Source organism: Aedes aegypti, chromosome 2 (genome assembly GCF_002204515.2).
Source record: "Aedes aegypti strain LVP_AGWG chromosome 2, AaegL5.0 Primary Assembly, whole genome shotgun sequence".
Classification (NCBI taxonomy): domain Eukaryota; kingdom Metazoa; phylum Arthropoda; class Insecta; order Diptera; family Culicidae; genus Aedes; species Aedes aegypti.
In genome coordinates, this window is record NC_035108.1 from 2,506,155 (window position 1) to 2,530,180 (window position 24,026).

A 24,026-nucleotide genomic window follows, 5' to 3' on the forward strand; every position below is an offset into this window, starting at 1 on the left:
AGGACCGCACAAAGGGGTCTATTTTATTCCTGCAGGTACGCGAGGTACCAATGGTACGCCATGCCCAGCCATTTACCGCGCCAAGAAAACATACAAACCCAAGAGATATCGTAAGGATTTTTTAGAGAATTTGACAAAGCATTTCACTAAGGATATTTCTAAGATTTTTTGTGCATTCCTTGTTTTACGACAAGTATTATTTCTCGGATTGCTGTATGTATTTTTCATGAGCTTCTTCAAGAAATAAGTCAGAAATTATTTCCGGTGTTAGCCCAAAGATTCCTCGAGTTATTATTTCGAAGACTCCTTCGTGAGTTTGTTTAGTGGTTTTACGGTTTTCCCGAAAAATCGAAATTAACAACATACCACCGTCGAGGATTTAATCTGATTTGAGTAAATGAGAAACAGAATTTAGTACTACATCATTTAATTCCAATAGAGTGTGTATCCTTTGACAGATACGCGTATTTCGACCTCAACTGTAAGGCCGTCTGCAGTATCGTGTACTAGACTCGACTTCCGGTAATTGTATAGCACTTAATTCGGTTTCGCATTTACTTATAGGTATTCCACTGAACAGCAGTTTTTTTTTCGGATAACCACAGAAATAACTTTTGAGAATCCACGAGGAATTCCTTCAAAGATATTTACAGAAATTTCTCAAGAAAGTGCTAACTCTTCCAGTTGCTTATCTGATGATTCGTTTATAGATTTTTGCTAGGATTTTCTCCAAGATTTTCGTTAAAGATGTCTCCAAAAAATACCAAACAGTAGATCTACTGTAATCCAGCGATTCCACTAGGGCTTTTGCCAATGATTCCAGGAGGAATTTTTGTTCAACACGAGACATTTTATACCGGTTCTGATAGGACTCCAGGGATACCTTCAGCAATTCCTCCACAGATATGACAAGGCATTTCTCCAAGGATTTCTGCATGAACATTATAGATTTCGCAAGGTGTTCCAGCAAGAAATGTGATCCAGTGATTCCTCCAGTAAAATATTTACTGGATTTTTTTTTTTCAGGCAGTTCTCCAGGATCTGTTTCAGAAATTCTTCCAGGATAATTTCGGAATTTCCCCGAAGATTTCTCCAAGGATTTTCCAAACGATTTCTTCCGGTATTTCTTCAGAGATTTCTAGAAAATCTACCTTCGGGAAAATCTCTGCACGGGTTCTTGCAAAGATATCTTCAAAGCAGAGCTCTAAGTTAATAATCATGAAAACGCTTTCCCATTTTGACTTTTTTCTTTAATTATAGGCAAAGCTGATTATTTTCAACTGAATGACATATCCGTTGAATATTTCAAGGTGTTCTGGGCATTTCCAAAACCATTTATTCACTATTTTTATGATTAATCAATTATTAATGATCATTCATTCATTGGCTAATGATTAAATGCCCAAAAGTATGCACTACATACCTCGAAGTGTGCATCAAATAGGTTATAAACTAGATTATGATGAATGTTACTCATGATAAACGATAAACCCCACTTAAGAAACTTTTGTAATTCTTTACAGAAATTTTGTTGTGATTAAATTTATTAAAATTAACGATCTGCTTCAAGGCTTCCTCCAGGAATTCCACTAGAAGTTACACTAGAACAATCTCCTCAAAAATTACTGAAGAACTTCCTCCAAGAATTCCTCTACAAATACATACAAAGATATCCCCAAATAGTCCACTCTAGATTCGTCCAGGAATTATTCCGAAGATTTCCTTCGGGATTCTTACACGGTTCACACCAAGGATTCCATCAGAAATTCTTCCAGGTCTTTTACAACTTACGAATCTCTCAAGGGATTCCTCGAGAATCTCCTCCAGGAGTTTTCCCAGAATTATTTGACTTACATTTGTCCAGGTAAACCTTCAGGGATTCTCCAGGGATTCGTTCCTCCGGAGATTCTAGAAATTCCTCCAGAGGTTCTCCGATGAACTCCCGCAGAAATTTCAGCAAACAATATTCTAAGAATTTCTCCAGGGATTACATTAGCAAAATATCCACAAAAATTCCTCCAGTTAAAACCGACATAAATTGCTTTCGGCTAAACTTTTCATGAATTCCTCCAGAGATTTCTACAGAAACTTCTTCATAGATTGCTCCAAGGATTTCTCCAGAAAAAATGTTTTTTTCTGGGGATTTCTCTTTGGATTCCACCAGGAAATTCTTCCTGGGATACCTCGAAGGATTACTCCAAGGATTCCTCCAGATATGTATCCAGAAGTCCTTCAGTTATTAGGTCAAATAATCTTTCAGAGATTTCTCCAGAGACTCTACAGGCATTCCTGCAGAGATCTCTCCAGTTTTTTCTTCAGGAATTTATCAAAGGATTGCTCCAGAAAAATCTCTACATTTCCTCTTGAAATTGTTTCAGAGATGAGCTGGTAGAGACTTGGCTACGCTTTTTGTCTAAGCGTTTTCTGTTTGAAATACGCCTTTTATCGTTCTTTATTCAAAAAAAGTCTTTAAAAAATAAAGACTGCGTAGCCGAAAATAATATTTAATATTCCAGGGAATTCCTCTAGAGATTTCCTCGGGAATCCCCCCATAGGATCCTGCAAGAATTGCTCCAAGGATTCTTCCAGGAGTTCTACCGGGAATTCCTTAAGGGATTACTTTAGATTTTTTTTTCTAGGTGTTCCTCCAGGGATTGCTCCAGAAACTTATCCAGCGATTTCTCAGAAAACTTGTTCGGGAAAGGAGTTCCTGCAGGAATCTCTAAAAAAAATATCGCGGAAGAAACCCGGCAGGAATTCTTATTTGATGAAATTTCTGGAGGAATGCATGGATCAATCTTTGTAGGAATTTCTAGAGAAATCCTTAAATGAATACTCTATCGGATTTTATTGAGACCCCGTGCGATTCTGGAGAAATTTCAAAGGGAATTCCTAAAGGGTTACCAGGAAAACCCCTGGAAGAATTCCTGAAGATAACTTTTGATGAATCCCTATATGAAGTTATTTCTTGTGGTATCCCTAAAAGATTTTTTGGATGAATATTAGGAGAAATCGCTCGAAGAATCTTTGGAGGAAACTCAGGAGCAGTCCTTGAAATACCCTCTGCAAAATTCGTGGAAACGTTTCCTAAGAAATCCTTGTATAAATTTCTGGAGAAACCCCAGTGAAGATTTTACTGAAAGATTGTATGGAGGAATCACTGGATGCGTTCCGGTAGGAGCTCCTGGCGAAATTGCTAGAGGAATCTCTGTAGAAATATCCCACCAGGAATAGTCCTTGAAAGAATCCTTGGAGGAACTCCTGGCAAAACTCCCGAACGAATTGCTGCAGGTAATTCTGGAACGCTATCGGAACCACTCTAGAAAATCTAGCAGCGGACAAGAAATCTTCCCTAGAATATCGGTGGAAACTACTGTAGGGATAACGGTAGAGATTATTTGGAGGAATTTCTGGTAAAATCCCTGGAGGGATCTTCGAAAGAATTCTTGAAAATCTCTGGAAGTGTCTTTGGAGTTGTTACGAGAGGAATTATCGAAGGAATCTCTGGATGTTTTCCTGTAGGATTTACTGGAGTCCCATTTGCACTGATTCCAAAAATGTGATTGCTGTTCCTTTTCCTAATTTGGCCGTAACAAAAATGGCATTCGAGAGTTATTCTCGACTTACCAGAACATAGAGTATCTTCGTACCTGCCACACGATGTACATATGCAAAAATGGTCAATCAGCTAAGTAAGCTCGCAGTAAATAACTGTAGAAGTTCTTATAAGAACACAAGTAGAAAAACAGGATCTACCCCGTCAAAAACATGAAGAAGAATTTTTGATCTGGATGAAAAATTAAGACTTTTGAGCGGTCGCACGATGGAACTATATGATGGTCTGAAAATGTCCACACCTTATCGGCAGGCTTGATAATTCTCCTCAACATCATCAGAGTTCGGTGACATACTCTAGAGCAGCGTGCTGCCAGTGCCTCTTTGCGAGGGAGCCAAAAAACGCTAAGCAGCGAGGCAACGAAAAATGAGCGAGGAAGATGCCGGACAAAAAAAAACCGAGTTAAATTCCATCAAAAAAGGGTGCTCTCACAACTCCCCGAGGACTGTCTGTTCGGGCGGCAGACTCGAGAGTTCGTTTGAAGTGTGAGTGATGGTGAGCATCGCAACGAGAGAGAGAGAGAGTGTGTCTGAAAAAATCCTCGCATTTTTCTGCACTCTCACTCGAATCGCTTGAGGATCTGTGTTGAAAATTTTGAGTTTATTTTTTTCTCCTCAGAAAAACGGCAAAATCGCCTCCTCTTTGCTTCGCAGAGGAGTTTCTATCAAGCCTGCTTATCGGAACCGGTTCCGGAATACTTTAACCAAATCCGGCCAAATCTAATTGTTAGAGGCCTATGTGATGCTTTTGTAAATCGAAATAAGAAACCATGAAATTGGAACCGTCCTACAATACACGCGTATGAGCTTCTGATTATGATTTGTCCAAAATGACCATACTCACAAAAAATCTAGGGTTCCATATCTTTCATATAAAGCTAAAGGAACGAACATCAGTTCAAAGATGGAGTTTTGGGAGCGTTTCAAAGTCGTGGGTCATTTTTGACCCTTAATGTATAATGTGTAACTTTTTTTAATGCATTAGGAAGGTCAAAATAATACCTGAAAGTTAATAGAAAAAAATCCAATTTGGTACTGTACCATTCAATTACAGCTAGAATATAGACATTGAAGACTGTCAAATCAACGTTTGTTATCATAAGTTAAATCGCATAAGATCACAGGTTACATCGGTTGAATATTTATACACTCGCATTGTATGTTATTATTCATCACATAATATATGCACGGGGGCCCAGATAGCCGTAGCGGTAAACGCGCAGCTATTCAGCTAGACCAAGCTGAGGGTCGTGGGTTCGAATCCCACCGGTCGAGGATCTTTTCGGGTTGGACATTTTCTCGACTTCCCAGGGCATAGAGTATATTCGTACCTGCCACACGATATACGCATGCAAAAATGGTCATTGGCATAGTAAGCTCTCAGTTAATAACTGTGGAAGTGCTCATAAGAACACTAAGCTGAGAAGCAGGCTCTGTCCCAGTAGGGACGTAACGCCAGAAAGAAGAAGAAGATGCACGTATATTGCCTCCACTTTTGTACGTAGAAGGCCTTTTCGCGTCATCTTATGAGTGAAATTTTGCACATACAAAGCCTCCATGTGATTTCGTTATACGCACATTTTGGTTGTCTGGGGAATAACAAGCAAGTGCTATTTCTAGTAAGCTGTAAAAAGCCCACTGTAAACTTTTACCCCGAATTCCTCTGTGCATCTTTCTTTGACTGAGTGTCGAACCTTCAAATTATCTTCTTGGCATTACGTACCCATTGGGACAGAGCCTACTTCTTAGCATTGTGTTCTCATAGTTTTTTTTACAGTTATTAACTGAGAGCTTTCTTTGTCTAAATTGCCATTTTTGCATTATGGCAGGCTTAAATATATTGCAGAAAAATAGACGTAACACTTAAAACAAATTTCTTAGAAATCGATCGCGAAATCCGCCCCATCATTATCTTTTGAGCATGTTGCACGAAATACTGTTTTGTGTTATATCTGAGCGACTTTGTTGTACGAAATTAGTGCTAGGTTATAAAGTAGGGGGAGAACCCCCAGTACCGGACACTTAAACCACTAAATTCATAATTCAAAAACTATTGATTTTATGGGCTCGTGTTACCCATTTATGATAAATATTATGATTTTGATTTGAAAATATAAATATGAATTTTGACAATGCATTTTGATGATGTATTTTAGTACCAAATTGATCGATCTTGAAAGGTGGCACCCTGGGAGGAAGGCACCGATACTACACACGAAATATGACACATTTTTTTTCAAACTGCAAGAAAACTCCAGCTTGCTAACAACAATCAAGGCAGACTTGATGAAAATCGCTAGTTTTCTTTTGTTGTGTACCTTCGAACTTTTCAGACAAACATGAAATAAGGGCCAAAGTTTTCTATGCATTATTAGAAGTAGTAAAATTATTCGTATTTGAATACTTTTTATTCAATCAGAATAAAAAGTGCTATCGTGACATTACTTTTGAATAGGCATGAATAGCTTATCAATCTATTTTTTGTCACATTTGACGAAATGCAAAAATATGTTTTGAAAAATTACGCGCTTTTTCCATGTTTGTCCGTTGTTTAAGATTCGGGCTCACAGTGACAGTTCGTGACAGTAGAATCTCGGCTCACTATGACGTACAGAAATTTCGTATCGGTTTCTCCCTCCCAGGTGGCACCCAATACCGGACACGATCTGGAAATGCCTCGAATTCTGCAAATTTAAACATCATTGAATGTATACACTATAGAAATAGTTTATAATTACCAATTCAATGCATTTGCAACATTTACAAGAATAATTTGAGTTTTTCTTAGTTTGCGAGATGCCTATCAAAAACCTCTTCCATATATGATGAAAAATAGCACATTTTACGATGTTGTTCGGAATGTTCATTCTTCTTAATTTTATTGCATGTTTGATACTATGATCGACGGAACCCATGAAAAATGAAAGTATTTTGAGACACTGACGCAATAATTACAAAGATATCATATAACAAATCAAGCTGTCCGAAACTGAGGGACAGGAGGTGCTTAACGAAAATTGTAATTTGTCCATATTTAGTTCAATTATGTTACAAGATACATTCATACTATCAAATTAGGATTATGTTCGATCATGCTTGCGTGATCCAAAGTATTTTTTCATATTCCAAATAATTACTAAATATTCTCAAAATTGAGAGAATACGTCAATTTTTTAAAGATTATCAAACTTTTCTACTTTTTAAAAAAGGCATGCATATTTCAAGGATGGGTTATTCTACGCAAACATTAGTCTACATAATAGCTTTCTTTTCTACTAATACACCATCTTGATTGGACCACGATTTCTCAATGTTTCGACTTTGTCCGGTATTGGGTGCTGTCCGGCACTGGGGGATCTCCCCCTACGTACCTACAATAAAAAAAAAAAAAAATTATTAATCATTGCCATTACGATAGATGATCAGACTTCCACTTGGTTGGCGTTTAGTCAGAGGGGACCAAGTGCAAATGGCAAAATTAGATTATTTTTACATTAGATGCGAAATTACCTTACCTCCATTTCACTTCGATCAGATTTGATGATTGCTGTAAACTGCGAGAGATATGTAACAAATTTACTTTGGATGATCAATAAAAATCGATAAAAGTATGCAGCCAGAGTGGACCAAGTGCTTTTTACCATAACAGCGAAAACGATCAGCGCGCTGAGAAATGCGAGGAACAAAAGACATTTCAAATGTTTTGTCAGATTTCGACATGGAATGATTCTTCTTCTCATCCATCAATAGAAATTCATAAATATTACTCAATCAAATGCATGGATTTGATTTTTATTTTTGCCCATTTACCATATTTGGATGGGTGGTCAGAAATTGCAACAAATTTTGTGCAGACAGAGCGGACCAAGTGTCAAATACAATAAACTCATTGATTATTAGGTTGTTCTATAGTGTGTATGTATATGGAATGTCCCAGAACCCGCTTATTTGATCAATATATTTTCTCCGGTACTCAAGATTTTCATTTGGTCAACTCTGACTGAACGCATATTTGAATATTTCTGGTCTTCAATACCCTGACCCTGCACAACATTAATTTTCAAGCTATCGTAATGCCACTGATTTCGGGATTGAAGAAGGTGATTATTGAAGAATTTACGATACTGATGTTGAAGGATGTTGATAATCTGTTTATCTTAGAGTTATGCACCCAGTTTAACCACACAAGCATTAAATCTCGATTACTTTTTCAAATCGACGTAAGTAACTTTCATATGGTTTTGAGAAAATTAATTCAGAAGAATCACAACCTGTCTTTTAAAACTGTTTTAAAATTAATCAACTTTTTAATTTTTTTTCGCCGTGTACATCGCTTAAATTTTGCATACATTAAGCTCGCATTCAAAAACTAGGGAGTTCCTGTTATTTCCCACAAAAAAAATATTACAAAATGATAAGCCGATTTATTCAGTTACTTTCGACGTTTTTCTACCAGTGTAAAATCGGCTCAAGTAGTGTTTTGTTTTGATTCGTGGTTAAGTCACTTTGTCTCTCCATACAGCGGGGCGGCGAAAGTAGTGGTTAGGTTGCGAAAGTTGAGAATCTTACTTTCGTCGTTTTGTAAATCCGGAAATTTAACGTTTTAAAAGTGAAAAATCGAGTTGGTTCAGAGCGCAACGTGTAGAATTTCGTCTGCGAAACACGTAGAATCGATAAAGTAAGTTTGTATACTTTTTTGACTTGAGTCTGTTAGAATAAGTTTTCGAGAAATGATTTTTTTTTTCCTAGAAATTGTTCAGGGCGGTCTTTAGATCAGTCAGAGTGGACCAAATACACATAGTCCATCAAAAATAATTCTGTTAGAGGTTTGGATTATGATTTTTCATGATTATCACTTCTCACAATATTTTGTTTGAAAGTAACACAAAGATGTGTAGAAATATTGAATTAAAATTTTAACGAGTTAAAATATTACAAAGTGTTAGACTTCAAGCCCATTATTGTCAAAATATTCACTTGGTCCACTCTGATTTAACACCAACCAATACGTCTTTAGAAATCTAAGATGAAATTCCGGATGAACCTGTGGACGGCTTATCTGGATCCTTCAGAATTTTGCATCAGGATTTACTGCTTTGAAAGCAGAAAGAGGAAAAAATGGTACTTTAGAGTCTTTTTTTTATAAAAGAGACTTTAGAGACCATCCAACAAAAATAGGCTTTTAAAATTATTAAAACGGTGAGAAACTATGTGAAAGACACCTGCTACCAGTCCTGGCTATTTTAACCATAAGGGGGGTTATTAAATAGGGCAGTAAATTAAAACAAAAGCATAGCCAATTCTTAGCACAGTTTTCTAGGTTTGGGTGTAATGAAGTAAAATGTTTCTAGAATTTAATACCCTCAGAGTTATGAGGCCTTAAAAGGCGTGGACGACTAATGTGTACTCTTTTGCTCATATATTTTGACTACATTTATCAATTTTCAAAATGTTCACTCAACAGATGGCAGTAGTGTTGCTTGAATAGTGTGTCGTCAGCGAAATAAAGAATCGTTCATCTTTTTCTTTTCAACCATCTTTGTTTAGAAGCCGTTTTGGGTTCCAGTATGTGGTTATGAAATACAAATTGATATATTTAAGAAATAATTATCTTGTGGCACAGAAAGCAAATTTCGAAGGAAATTCGCATCATGAGAAATATAAAATTCGAATGTTTCGTAGAGGGAAAAACTATTGAAAGCTAAAAGAGTATTTAGGCTAAGATTGAACATATTGTCTTAACTCAGTTTCAGAACAAAGTTCCACTTTTTGATTTTCGAAGATTAATATTTTATACTAGTTGTCCCGGCAAACGTTGTATTGCCACATAGTAGGCTGCTCGATAATTATATGCCAACACCCATACAAATAAATAGTTCCGTTTTGTCTTGCTCGTTTGACTTCCCTGGTAAATATTTCCTACTTTTTGTGCTTACGAACACGTCGGAACACTTCACGATCACAATAGAGGAATAATTTTCCAAATTCATGCACTAGATCTAACGTTATTTCGTGATCTACAAACACCACTCCATTTTTATTTATATAGAAGATAGATAGATTTGAAATTCCTGTTACACTGGGAGGGTCCATGTGGTAATCCTTAAATTTTCAATAAAATCCTGCCGAAAGCTGAGGAGAATCCTGGTTTCCTGAGGAGGTTTCTAATGAAATCCCAGGAAAAAGGTTTGTGATGAAATTCTTATATGGTTTCTGATAAGAAACCTGAGGGGTTTCTGATGAAAGTCATGGACAGATTCTGGTTTTGATACTGGAAGGTATCTGATGAAAATCATTATTTCTGATAGAGAATACTAGAAAGTTTGGGTTAGAGATTTGATGTAAATCCTGGAAGGATTTTGAAAATACAGAAAAAATTCTGATGAAAATCCAAGAAGAATTCCGATGAGAATCCAAGAAGGCTAGATGCATTTGGAGGTGCAAATAATCCCCTGCTCAAAACTGTTAACATTTTGAGAATTGATCAAGTGAGTAAAAAGATATGAGCAAAAGAGTGCAAAAAGTTTTTAAGGCTTATACTGCCGTGAATCGCAAGTCTGTCCCATCTGTAAAAAGTAGGCATTGAGAAAATGGGCTGTGAAGTTTACAAACTCGTTTCCCAAAACTAATTGGAAGATATGTAGAAAACTGAACTCAACTCAATTTCGACGAAAATACAGATGGGACTGACTTGCGATTCACGGCAGTATACCAAGACCGACCTGTCCACGTGATATACGAATACTCAAAAGAGTACCTTTTCCAATCGAACAGAACCAAGATTGAAACCCACGTGCATTCGTTTTAACACTTCAGTCGTCGCGCTGTTGTATTTTGTACAACACTGTTGAAAAAACCTCACTTTTCGTCCACAACAACAGCGTGATGGTTCTGACGGTGGCAAACCGCGTGACGTCTGGAAGGTTAGGGGGTCTATTTTGTAAATCGAGCGGTTTTATGTGATTCATCTGTAGCTGAGAGAGAGGAGACAGCTCACTGACAACTGGCTTGTTTTCTTGACTTCTTTGATTTCTTCTTCTCATGTTTGGGTTGTGCACGATGGTTCGGAGAGCACAAACTGGGTCAAAACCATTTTCACATCCCATTTGTTATCAAAAAGATCATAAAATTAAAAATTTTCAACAGCAATTGGAGTCCAATCGACAATATTTAAATATTCAACTATTTTATATGCTATAGCACAGGAAATCAACCTAAATTTTCAAATACATCCAGTTTTAGTTTGGTTAAATTTTGCCGGTTTTTCACGTTCTGCCCTTCGGATGTGCGGTTTTCCAGTGACAGTTTATGACAGGTTCCCATGAGTGATGACTTTTGGGAGCTCGCAATCTAAGCCAGCTGTCTCCTTTCTCTCAGATCTGTAGTCATTGTCGATCAAAGTAAGCTAGTCACATAGAGTGACAACTGTCAATAAACTCGAGTGACAGAGCCGAGTCGAGCGAAATTTTTGGTCGACAGTGACTCCAGTCGAGGCGAAGTAGGCCGTCATTGAAATTTGTACGCGTCGTTAATGATTGTTGCTAATTGGGTTGTTTAGTGGAGAAAAATTCACTGTTTGTTCCAGCTTGATCGAAAGAGCACATCTTTCTAAGTATATCACGATTTTATTGCACTTCAATATCATAATGTTGATATTATAAATGATTAAAAAAGATTTCAATCCGTCGAATCAATGACATTTCAATTAACACAATGACAGTTCGTCCCGAAGTAAAATTTGCCGAGGGGTGATTCAAAAGTGATTTTCATACTAATTTCAAATGTGTTTTAAAAATAGTTACAGGTAACGGAAAATTGTGAAACTTTGGATTCTAGTTTAATTTTTAACGTAGATTCAGAATATGTAAGAACATCGATACCCCTAAACAAGCCAATTCATCTCACGATTTCGAATCAGAGGCTCAGGGGTCTATTTTGTAAATCGAGCAATTCATGTGATTCGTCTGTAGTCATTGTCGATCAAAGTAAGCATGCATATTTCAGATGTCACCCGTCGACTCCCATAGTAATCCAGTCACATAAAGTGACAACTGTCGATAAACTCGAGTGACAGGGCCGAGTCGAGCAAAAATTTTGGTCGACAGTGACTCCAGTCGAGTCGTTTTTGGTCGACTTGACTTATAAAATAGGGCCCTAAGTAGCCCGTCATTCGTTTTGGCAACAATGATGAATTTTCAGCATGCTTTCAAAGTGATAAAACTCAGTCTTGATAGTTTATATTGACTTGAAAAAGTATCGCTGTACGCGCTAACATACATAGAGTATGATGATACTTTTTCGGCTATGTCAGTGCAAAACCAAATGATTTTCTTTGATTCGAAATCGTGAGATGAATTAGCAACAATCATCAACGACACGTACAAATTTCAATGACGGCCTACTTCGCCTTAAAATCTCCATAACAGAACGAAAAGTTAAATTCGTTATTTCACTTTCCCTGTCAAAACTAGGTCACTAATAAATCCGGCTGGACTGAATATCCTTTACTGCAACATTTACAGTGGACAATGACCGGCATTTGTTGGTGCCGTGTCAGAAAGCTTTACCGAGTCGTGTCAATGCCATTCCGCCGGCCAGTCCACTTTTGACCGGTCATTGCAAACTGGATCGTATGTACAGTGTATAGTGCCCATTCGGGAAATGTTAATTTTAAAAATTACACTAAAATTGTGTCAAATGTGGCGCATTTCGTGTACGTGTTTCTTGCATGCATAATTCCGGGTGGGTCAAAAACAGCACACCGTGCCACGTGTTCCAACGAAATGGCATGATATTCGCTCATTAGAAGCATTTTTTTTTTTTGCGCTGTTGTAAAGAATTCATTTCTTTAAAATTCAGCCGTTCGACAAGGTCATCGGCGTTGATGGGTTAATGACGGTACAGTCACCCCACAATTATGGATCAGCTAAGGGTCATTATTTAGAATAAAATATGATTGCAAATCATGGTGGCCTTGTACAAAATAAGGTTACCAGCCTGGCAATGCCGAATATAGTTGTTTTCGAGAATACACATAAAAAATCGCGGTTATTTACGAGAAAGTATCGATTTTGATAGAAATTTCAAACGTTGTCCATACCACAGATGTGGATCAGTGAAACAGGAGGGTCCTTATTATGGATCAAATTGATTCATATTATGGATCAGAACACTATAAAAGCAATTAATCTGTGAAGTAAACGAATGGTGTGTTAGTGAAAGTATACGTTTCGGCGTTTCTTTCGGAATCGTCTTATCGTTGATTCATAACTGTGGTACGGGTTTCTATGCCCCACAGTTAAGAATCAACGATTCTATGATAACGGATAACATTTTATTTCATACGGACGAAAGAAATATGCTAGAAGATGTTATGATTGTTTGCAATGCTGTACAGAATTATGGTTCACGTAGATGAAATGTATTTTGCGTTATTGCAACTCTATTTGATGAGACATTCTACGTTAAAGCCAACTTTGATCCATATCTGTGTGCTGTCCATAACTGTGGGGTGACTGTACAAAGAAAGCCGGTGGTCTATACTTATTGCCTTAGACTCTTTTATTTCTTCAGGGGGATATTGATTTTCCATTTGGGTAAAGGCGGTATTGGAGTTGTCGCTCTTCATCCCACTTCACGACGATTCAAAGGGTTCATTGATAGCTGGAAAGGATTACCAGAATGTATGCATCTGGATCTTTGTAGATGGTTAAGACAAGCACCGCTAATGGACAGTTTGTCACGTCATGTTTCAATGAAAAATTCATCAAAGAAACTGGTGTTCGTTTGTCACTGTTCTTTTCGATTTTCCAGGTTTTGTATCAAATGAAACTGTATGTATTCCAATTGTTCTGCGCTCTGGTGTAGCTTTTACTATTATCAGTAGATGAAAAACCGAATTTAGTACTATATCATTTAATTCCACTAGAGTTTGTATCCTTTTCAGTGCGATACCTCATTAACCTTTGCAAAAATTTCGTTCCGAGTTTATTCCCATATTTCCTTCATAAAATTGTCAGCTCACGCCTAAGAAAACAGCTAATTTTTATGTCTCTACGAGATTTTTGGTAAACCTCTACTACTGATATTTTTTTTTCAAAATCCATCATTTCATTCAGGTGGTTTTGGACGATATTTTCAGATTCCTAACATGTCCTACATCATGGAACATGTCATCGAAAATGTTCGACAGTCACCTTCACTGGAATAAATGTTAAGTTTAATGATTATTTGTGAGATTTGATGAGAATTCTCCCAAGATCCTTGACGGAAATGCATTTGTTAGTCTCTTTTCAATATAGTTTTAGAAAGTATTTTAAGGATATTTTTCCAAATATCCTCTTTCAACGACCACGCTTCGTGCCCGTAGAGAATCACCGGAAGAATCGATGTTTCATACGGGGCGAAATTTGTATCCGTTTTCAAGTTGCGAGACTCAAACTGATTACGTAGTCCGTAAAACGCACACATCGCAGCCGTAACAAGTTTTTTTACTTCACAGGATATGTCGTTGTCACATGTCACAAGTGTTCCAAGGTAAACCAATTCTTCAACATATTCAAACACATGTCCATCAAACACTACCTTCAACCAGAGATGCATTTTGAACGCTCAAGATCTGTGAGCGTTCGCCAATGTTCATTTTCTGGCTCTCGTGTTCATGTTCAGTTTTTTGAACACACACACGGCAACGATATTGATCATTGTAGTATAAGAGATTGAGCCATAATGAAAATGAAAAAAAGCAAGCATAAGCTTTTATAAGACACAGTCTTCCACATCATGCGACTGTTCATTGGTTGATCGACTGAACCAATCAACAGACAGCTGTCAAGGATGAACGGGAAAGCAAACGTATAAAAGAAGATCGCCTGATGCGGTCACATCAGTTTATCGACGATAGTTGAAGCGGACGGACGAAAAGGAGCAGCAGTAGCAGCAGCGGAACAACAGTGGAGAAAGCTACACCGCTCCGACGATGAGCAAGCGGGTGGCACCGCCCTCTGTTCGTCGGAGCGTCGAGAAACAGCAAAGCAGCAATCGGCGCCCAGTGTGTTCCTCACTGCGGCCGTCGAAAGAAGCGGGTTTAATAGAAATAAAGCTGCTCTGGTCACGACAATCACGAAGTAATGATCTTCGACGTCAGAATTTCACATTTACGAACTTCAACGTTAGCGTTTCAATCTAAATACCATAATTTGAATACAACGCGAATTAGTTAAGGAGGATCAAGCGTTGTAGTTCAAACCAATTCTTGAATTCTTCTGTGGACAAACGACTAAGAGGTTGGAGGGTTTCGGACAGTCGCTTATTGGGTCACTTCTGTACCCTAACAAGCGCTAGCTGGACCAAACTACAGCTGGAATAAATCATCAACGTATACACAGAACTTGCTCTTTTTGGCGAAACGTTATCTTCAACTCGGATGGCATCATACGGTCATATATTTGAAGTGAATCAATCCCACCTTATAAAATTCTTTTATAAGTGACATGAAATTCAATCGATAACTGGGAAATGAATAACCGGAAGTTTTGCTACAATGCCTCGAATGTTTAGAAAATGTATTCAGATCGGAAAATGATTTATAGAAATGTTTAAGAAATATTTAAGAGATGGGAAAAATATATTCATTTTGTATCGCGCCTTGAAAGAATACCACCAGCCTTGTCCATCAAGGAATCTCCAAAACATGGTTCTAGGATCGACGTTCTAAGGCATATCATTTTGAAGCCCGCCGTTTTTGGGCACTCTTGCATGCACGATTTGCTGTAGATTCTATGACCACGAAAAAGATAGATACTTACAAATAGCAATTGGTTTATTGAGTAGCAAATATGTTTGATTACCACGAATCAATGATTTTTCTCTGTTTTTGCTACATACATCGATAAAAACAAATGACAACGAAAACAGTTGCTATGAGATGAACAGCGCGCTGTGATCAAACGATGTACAGTCGCCTCTCCACATCTCGATATCGAAAGGACCATCGAGATAGGGAGAGATCGAGTCCTAGAACAAATTTTTAATGAATACTAGATTGAAAATCACTCTGTTACTAGGAAAATCGAAAACAAACAGATGTCATTTCGTCTTCGCAAATTGTTTTGAATCCCTTAAATCTAGTCTAGTAACCTTTGATTGTGGGTATATCGACATACGGAGAGAAAATCGGGAACGATAATCACATCGAGATAGGAAGATATCGAGATATGGAGAGTGCAAATGTATGCAGAATGAAGGGACCGGAAAAAAAATCGACATAGGGAGAGATATCGAGATGTAGAACATCGAGATGTGGAGAGTCGATTGTAGATTGTTTGAACTTGAACACGGCTCTCGTGAGCATAAGCTTTGAACAGAATACGTTCAAATGCATCTCTGCCTTCAACACCTATACCAACAAGCCTACCTCTATCTCTACCTGCCACCATGTGCTTCGTTTTGGTAGAATCAATGGTCCGGCCTATCATCGCTGTCTCCCTCTTCAGAGGCACGAAAGCCTCTTCCACTGACCTGCGATCGATTCCAATTAGGTCTATATCGTCCGCAAAGCCGAGGAGCATATGTGACCTTGTGATAACAGTGCCATTCCTCTGCACGTCAGATCTCTTAATAGCATCATCGAGTGCAATGTTGAACAGTTAACTCTAAAATGCGTCTTCCTGCTTCAATCCGTCTAACGTCAACGAGGTTGACACCTCGTCCGCAATCCGAACACTTGATATCGAAACATCCAGCATAGTCTGCCTAATTAGTTTCGCCGGAAAACTGTGTTCAGACATTATCTACCACAGCTCATTACTTTTCACTGAATCGTACGCCGCCTTGAAATCAATAAACAGATGGTAGGTTTGCAAGTCATACTACCGGATTTTATCTTGGATCATTCGCAAGATAAACATCTGGTCCGTTTTCGAGCAGCCCTCACGAAAACCAGCTTGGTATTCGCCGACGAAGGACTCCTCGAGCGGCCTCAGTCTGTTAAACAGGATACGCGGCATACTCCAGTCTGAGCCCTTTCTTGTAGATTGGGCTTATAAAGCCATCCATCCAGCCGGTGGGTATTTCGTCGTCCACCCCTCAGAAGTACTCGGTGGATCAACTGGCAAAGCTGCTCACTTTTCTGCCTGAGAAGCTCGACCGGGATCTCGTCCATCTCAGCAGCCTTCAGCTCGTTGATAGCCTTTTTCACCTCTACTATGGTCGGTGGGTCCACAGCTAGATCGTCATCATCAATGTTCATTCTGATTCTCGCTACATTTCCATTTTCACCGTTCAACAACTGCTAAAAGTGCTCCTTTCACTTGGCAGCCACCGCCTTTTTATCGATCAGCAAATTCCCTTCTCATAGCACATGGCGGGCACTGGTTTTGTATTGAGTCGCGCGCCATTGACCGTTGCATAAAATCTCCCCATATCATTCCGGTTCATGCTATTTTGAGCTTAAGCTACTACACCTTCTTCATGCTACCTTTTCTTTCTGCGATGGATTCGCTTATCTTCGTCTCTCGCTACCCTGTACCGCTCTTTGTTCTGTCGGGTACCGGCCACAAGCATACGGCTTCTGGCGACATTCTTCATGTCTGTCACTCTTTGGCACTATTCATCGAACCAGTCATTTCGTCTTCGTCGTTGACCAGTGCCAATCACTTCCCGCGCTTCATGGATAGGATCACACAGGCTGTCGACATCTCCAGCAACGTCGATTCTTCCCAACTGCTCGTCTAGCTGCTGGCGGTACTGTGCAGCTACCCCATCAGTCGACAAGCGTTGTATATTAAAGCGCAGCGTTCTGTTTGTTCTGGAACTCGTAACGCTGGATAACCGCGCCCGAATTTTAGCTACAACGAGATAATGATCCGAGTCGATGTTAGGGCCTCGGAAGGTCCTGAAATCCAGCACGTGGCCTATTTGGGAGCAAGCATCGCCACTCGGGTGTCGCCAAGTATGTTTGTGGATATTCTTTCGTGCGAAGTAGGTACTGCTGATTGCCATCCATCTAGCAGCAGCGAAGGTTACTAGCCGCAGGCCATTATCATTGATAACGGAATGAAGGCTTTCCGTCCCAATGACGGGTCGGAAGAACCCTTCTTTCTCGATCTGCGTATTTACGTTGCCGATGACTATATTTACGTCTTGTTTTGGGCACTCTCCGTAGGCCTCATCCAGGCTCTCATAGAATTCATTCTTCATGTCATCGGGCTTATCGTTCGTTGGCGCATATATGCTGATCAGGCTGTAGTTGAAGAACTTGCCCTTCATTCTCAACACACAGATTCGGTCGCTTACCGGTTTCCACCGAATAAGTCGCTTCATCTTTTTCCCAATCACTATGAAGCCAACTCCACGTTCTGCTCTGTCGCCTCCGCCGTAGTAGATGGGGTCCACCGCTAGGAATACACGTTATTCGGTTCTCTGTCAGTGTATTTCCTGGATAGCTGCCACGTTCACGCCGACATTCCGCAGTTCACGAGCCAGGAGCCCAACACGCGCGGGTTCATTCAAAGTTCTCACGTTCCAAGATTTATCTTTCCAATCGTTACCTGGTCTGTCACCGTAAATCAATCCGTTTGCTCAACTTTTGCCTTTCTTGGTTGGCGAAGAGTCTTCGATAGGCCACCTAACCAGGATCCCCTCCCCTGTCTTCAGAAGAGCTGTAGAGAAAGTAATAATACACATTTTTATCTTTTATAGCAAGTTTTTTTTTTTCGGTGGTTCCAGAGTTTTATTCGAAGGCCCAAGCTGGCGTGTTCGGATTTGCGCGTAATTGAAGTATTTTTTTTCGGTCGGGGTTCTGGGCAGTACTGTGCAATGGTCAAAACTGAGAGTCTATATGCGTTAAATGAAGCTGTAAGTGGATTGTGGCTGCTCAGTCAAGGATGAAGAATCGATTGGTGATATCGTTCCATGCTCTTATTTCAAATCCGTAAAATATGTATGACTGCGCATTCAATAGTTGGGGCGTAAATATGATTTTTCAACAAACTATGAATGGTTCGTCACTATGAGTGTCGGCATAAACTCTGATTCATAAATTGTTTGTTTTATATACTTTTTTCTAAACCTAAACCTTATACATTTATTTTTTTAATAAAAAAAAACTTTGAATGGTTCGACACTATAAGTATAGACTTCCAAAAGGTTTACTTTATTCAACAAACTTTGAATGGTTCGCCAATGTAAGTGTCGGCATAAAAGTGTTCTGTGATTGTCCAGCAAATCGAGATTTTTTCTTTTCATATGAGTAAAACATGATAACACATGCTTTCGTCCTGACAGCTGAATGTTGCGTTTAAATATATGTTCAACAACCTTTGAATGGTTCGTCACTTCAAGTGTCAACATTATTTTCTTCTCCTGGAAAATTTTTCATATCAATTGAAAACGTTATATATTTACAATCATGTTTATATCTCACAAATAATTGTTTATCATGGTCCAATCGCTTATCAAAGTGAATCCTGTGAGCAATGCTGGAAAGCGTCAATGTAAATAGAGGTTGTCGCGCGAATTTTACATAGATGTTTCTCTCACTGTCATCCAACGGCGAGACAATGACAGAAGCTTTCTTCAAATTCTCCTTCATTCACCCGTCGCTACGGCTTGTGACGGAATTGTAAATTAGGCCGTTTTTTTTTTTCATTATCTGACATGATTGTCATTTATATCGCTAGAATAATTAAAGGATATCCACTTCACTTATCAAACACATTTGCTTCCCGAAATTCTCCAAAATGAGATAGAAATTTTAAAAGCAAAATAACTTCACAATTGCTCTCATGAGAGCCTCATTAATGCGACCTGACGGAGTGAGAACATGAAATATAGCTTCGCCTGGAGACAGTGAAAAGACAGGTTTCGTCAGTGTCGCAAGCCAGTTATGATTCTTAACAGCCCTCCCTGTGAGCCAACGATTCTTCCCATTAACAAACATTCCTCCCAGTAACCTTTGTGGAGATGCAGAGGTGCACACGGTCTCCAAATAGCAAAGGTTCCACACTAACATTCCTTTCCCCAATCTCACCTGGCTGCAAGGACGTGGCCGGCGCCGTTATTGACCCTGTATAAATAGACTCACTGAATTATGCACATTGAAGAAAATTGTGGCCAATCACAGCCGGACGTTTGGTTAGTTCTTTGTGCATCTTCACTGATTGCGGTCAAACACGAAATAGCAATCATTGATATGTGTAGTCAATCTAAGCTAAGCTAAGCTAAGTTTTTTTTTCGGTGGTTCCTAAACTTGTTGGAATTGTAACCCTTTTGAATATTCTACAAATATCCCGTGGCCATTAGAAAAATAAATCTCGTAGACCGCCGTTGAGAGTGACTCTAAATCCATTTTTGATCTCTTCAGGAGACTTACAGGCACTTCTGAGATATTTCAACCTTTCGACCTTGAAGAAATGTTCGGTTTCATCGACAAAAGTAAAAAAAAAATGTGCTTCTTCTCATCTAAATGTTTGAGAAGAAGTTCGCGATCTTTAAGAGTTTCCGGTAAAACACGACATTCTCCTTTCTTTGCGATTTGGAAGGAAACCTTGATTCCCCTAATGGAGTTTAAGATCTACTGCCTAAATCCTCCAAATTCGGGACACTGACCACGATTGGCGGCACTCTTTGTTACCTCACTTGAATCAAAGAGCTTGGGCTAGAGGCTACTTCGATTTGATGTTCGAAAAATTTGTCTACAGTATCAAACTGATTGCTCATTTCGATGCAATGAGCAACATTATCCATTTCACACACCCGACATAACCCTTGGGCTCAAACCTTTATATCCCCGGAACCACCTTACGGTATTTCTTCAGGGGAGCCGACTTAAACAATGTTACAAGGGACCAGAAATCTACATTTGATTCTCTTCATTAGGGGCTCTGCTCAAACGACCCGAAAATATGTAAGAGTCGTATATGATCGTATGACATTACATATTTATGCAAATTATGCTATATGTTTAAAATCACAACTTTCATCCAATCACCAAGAAACTGGAGCAAACCTACCATTAATTGCTATTACTGCCATTACGCTTAGCAAGTTTTTGAACGTAACAAAACAATTTTCTATTAAAAAGAGCATTCAAGTGCCTGCAATTATCTCCAACCAGTTCAAAACATAATGCATGCTATTTTCATTTTCTCGTTATTTTCCTACCACGAGTACTGTGAGTAGTGCTGTGCTATCATTTGAGTGTCAAAATATCAGTGCTTGAAACTTTCGATTACCGTTCTTCAGAAGGCAAATTGTGTGCAATTGCTTAAACTCGAGTGATTTCGCTGTGAAATTTATGCCATTCAAGCGTGTGTAACGACTCTTTAATAACAGTTCTTCCTTGTTTCTTCCTCTTTTTCAGATAATTCACAACAGCCCCACGACGGTATCAACGGAACCTAATAGGTGAGCGCCTTCTATCCGTCCTAGCACCGAATGGCATTGTTTGCACGTTGATTTTCAACTTTGTTGCTTTAGAGTTTAATTTCGCAAATTTTGATTTACTTTCAGAAATTTTATATAGAACTTCAAACCACCCGAAAAAAAAAAACGTATTGGTTCTTATGCTTTAAATTCTACAACAAACCACACAACGTTTGACTTAACTTTAACACGAAAATAGCTACTAGTACATATGTATCTATAGTTTTCGATTAGTTTTCAAATTCTTAGAAGCGGCGGAGAAATTTACACTTTTGTGATCCATCCAGTCGAACAGCGGCAATCCAGAGCAATGAACCCTTATGAAGTATTTTCATGTTTTTTCCTTCTTATTAGATAATAACTTAACTACCTATTTTTTCGTTTTCTGAGGCGCTACGAATCCCCTGTGCAATCATTATTTTAGTAAAAAGCGAACAAAAGACGGGCTTCTTTTGCAATATGAGATTGTTTTGCCGACAATGCAAATAATAGCTAAAATGAATTTTGATTTTTACGATCGACGATTTTTCTCTTTTTAGATTTCTGTTTCATTTTTTTGATATTTAATAAATTGCACTGATTTTGTTTTGTTACGAAATTTCAACATGTTTAGTTTTTATTTGCAATGGTTATAATATCACTGTCCAAATAGCTTTTATTTAAGTTAATTACCTTAATATATTTTCCTATCAATAGAATTAGTAGAAACAGTAGTATTGACATATCTTAGCTAACTATCGGTAGTACTAACTCAAATTTTCTTGCAACAAAACCCGGTTTGACACTTTGTGTTTGCAGCACTTCTTCTTCCACTAACAACCATCATGCGCCTCCAGCTGCTTCCACTAACAATAATGACTACGAAAACCATCATCACGATCATGATCACCTCCATCACGATTCGGCCGAGTTCGACCGGGAGCAGGAAGCGGACCCGGAACCACAACCCGGCAGCAATAATGGTGACGGTGTTGCTGAGGAGGTCCTTACTGCCAATATGCGAAATTTGTCCATGTCGGAACCGACCGGTGACTACATTGACTATCATACCGATCATCATCATCATCAGCTTCAGCAGCAGCAGGTGAAGTTTGCCGATGACTATGCAGACATTCCGGAACCGGAGGCCGATCCGGATCCGTACAGCTTCCATCCGCATCATCTCGAGCTATCGCAACAGCAACAGCATCAGGAGATGATGACTAATCGTGAAAATTCTGCTTCTCCTCAATCGATCAGCCAGCAGCAGACGCCGGAACATCCGGGTTTCAAGAAACCGATTCGGTACACTAAGCAGCACACTGGCCTGAAGAATATGTCCTCCGGAGTGGGTGCCGCCGTAATGCCTTCGGGAAAGATGGAATTCGATCAGGAGGAGAACGAAGGATTCGGATCGGTGAAGATCAACCGACCGATTGGAAAGTCCAGCACCCGTAACAGTCTGTCGGGGGATAATGATAACGAATCGGTTCACTCGAAAGGCTCCGATGGTAGCCATGGTCATTTTGATCTGAAGTTCTACCACAACAAGTTGTGGTAAATGCTTTTCAGAAAATCATAATTTTCTAGCAATGTAATATACTGAAACAATGATCTCCTAATCTGAAACCTGTCGCTGCTAAGTATCATCGGAGGCTGCATGATTTCTCGTAGTCATCTCTCGCATTAGAAAATTGAGAACCTGAAAATCGCTAACAATATTGTTGTGTAGATGTCGTCGCTTGTTGTACATGTAGTTGAACTGTTCAGTTACCACCAGCTCAAAGTTTTGTTTGAGTCCTGTTTCGTTAAGTTAATTTGTTGATTTTCGATGATTTGTTGCAGAAACATTCAGGAAGATTTCCTCAAAGATTACATCATCCACTGAGAGGAAATGTCGTTGAAAATTCTTCTCGAAATACTGATCTTTTTACTGAAATATGATACACACTACAAAGATATATGAATGTGCAATTTAAATAAACCATTCCATTTCGATATCGTAGACTATTAGAGGGTATGAAAAACAAATGAAATCGTGCAAATTTTTAGTATTAGAACAATAAAACCAAAGAAACATATTTAATCGATATGACTTGTCCTGTATACAGTGCAAAGGTATAAGAATATGATACACGAATGAATATAATGAAATTAATCTTAAACATCCGAAAATGGTGGATGAATCATACTTCTGAAGATATCACATCCCAGATAACTCAATTTGTCCAGACCAAAAAAAAAAAAAAGCACTAAATATCACGTATTGTGCTTCAAAAAGCTCAGCTAGCCCTCCCGTAACGCAGGTAGATCACCTTTACGTGGTGCGTTACGAGGTAAGATCTACCGAGGCAGCAGGGACTTAAGTCCAGGGGCTTAATGGACCCTCCAAGACCTCTGCGAGTTGGTGTGTTGCCCAGGATCAGAGACGCACAATATCAGTCATATCAGCTGATGGCTGATGTACTAAAACTATCAACATCAGTTGCGAACTATCAATATTATTTTGAGCTGACAATCAACAGCAGTGATGCGATATCGCACTCTAGATCATAATCACCGCAGAATGAGTGATCACGTGGTAATTATCCACGCTATTAATATTTTTCCGTGACCAATACACAGTTTCAATCCATCCGCAGCTCTATCAAGAATATCGTATTGATAAATTACCATTTTATATGCTTAATTAAACGCTAAACTTAAACCATCAGTGATATCCAAAGTCTATCGCCATCAATGCACTGGTGATGGAGTAGACAGCATGACGTTGATGTGATATGGAATGATCCGAATTGTATCGCAGTCGGCCTGTACAAATCAGCAAATTTCAAGCGTTGATAGTGACAACGAACAACTCTGCCCAGGATGTGGTGGAGTTCACAGTGGGCTTTGACGAACCTTCACAAAAATCCGAATACAACTCTGTCAAAGCGACCGGTGGCGCTCAACCCTCTAATACACAAATTTTATTTTTAATCTAAATACCATTTTTCGTTATCTAAAAT

General features: G+C 38.9%; 1 protein-coding gene across 5 annotated transcripts in view; it reads left to right on the forward strand.

The window, feature by feature from the left end:
• The window catches only part of LOC5570947 (alpha-tubulin N-acetyltransferase), a 155,431-nt gene extending 132,238 nt beyond the window's left edge, over window positions 1-23,193 (forward strand). For all 5 annotated transcript variants that reach the window (XM_001653362.2, XM_021839756.1, XM_021839753.1 and 2 more), the window contains exons 7-8: window positions 20,978-21,021; window positions 21,838-23,193. In XM_001653362.2, coding sequence (XP_001653412.2) covers window positions 20,978-21,021; window positions 21,838-22,579 — 786 coding nt within the window. In that variant the 3' untranslated portion in view covers window positions 22,580-23,193. The remainder of the gene's footprint in view (window positions 1-20,977; window positions 21,022-21,837) is intronic.
• The last annotated feature ends 833 nt before the right edge of the window (window positions 23,194-24,026 follow it).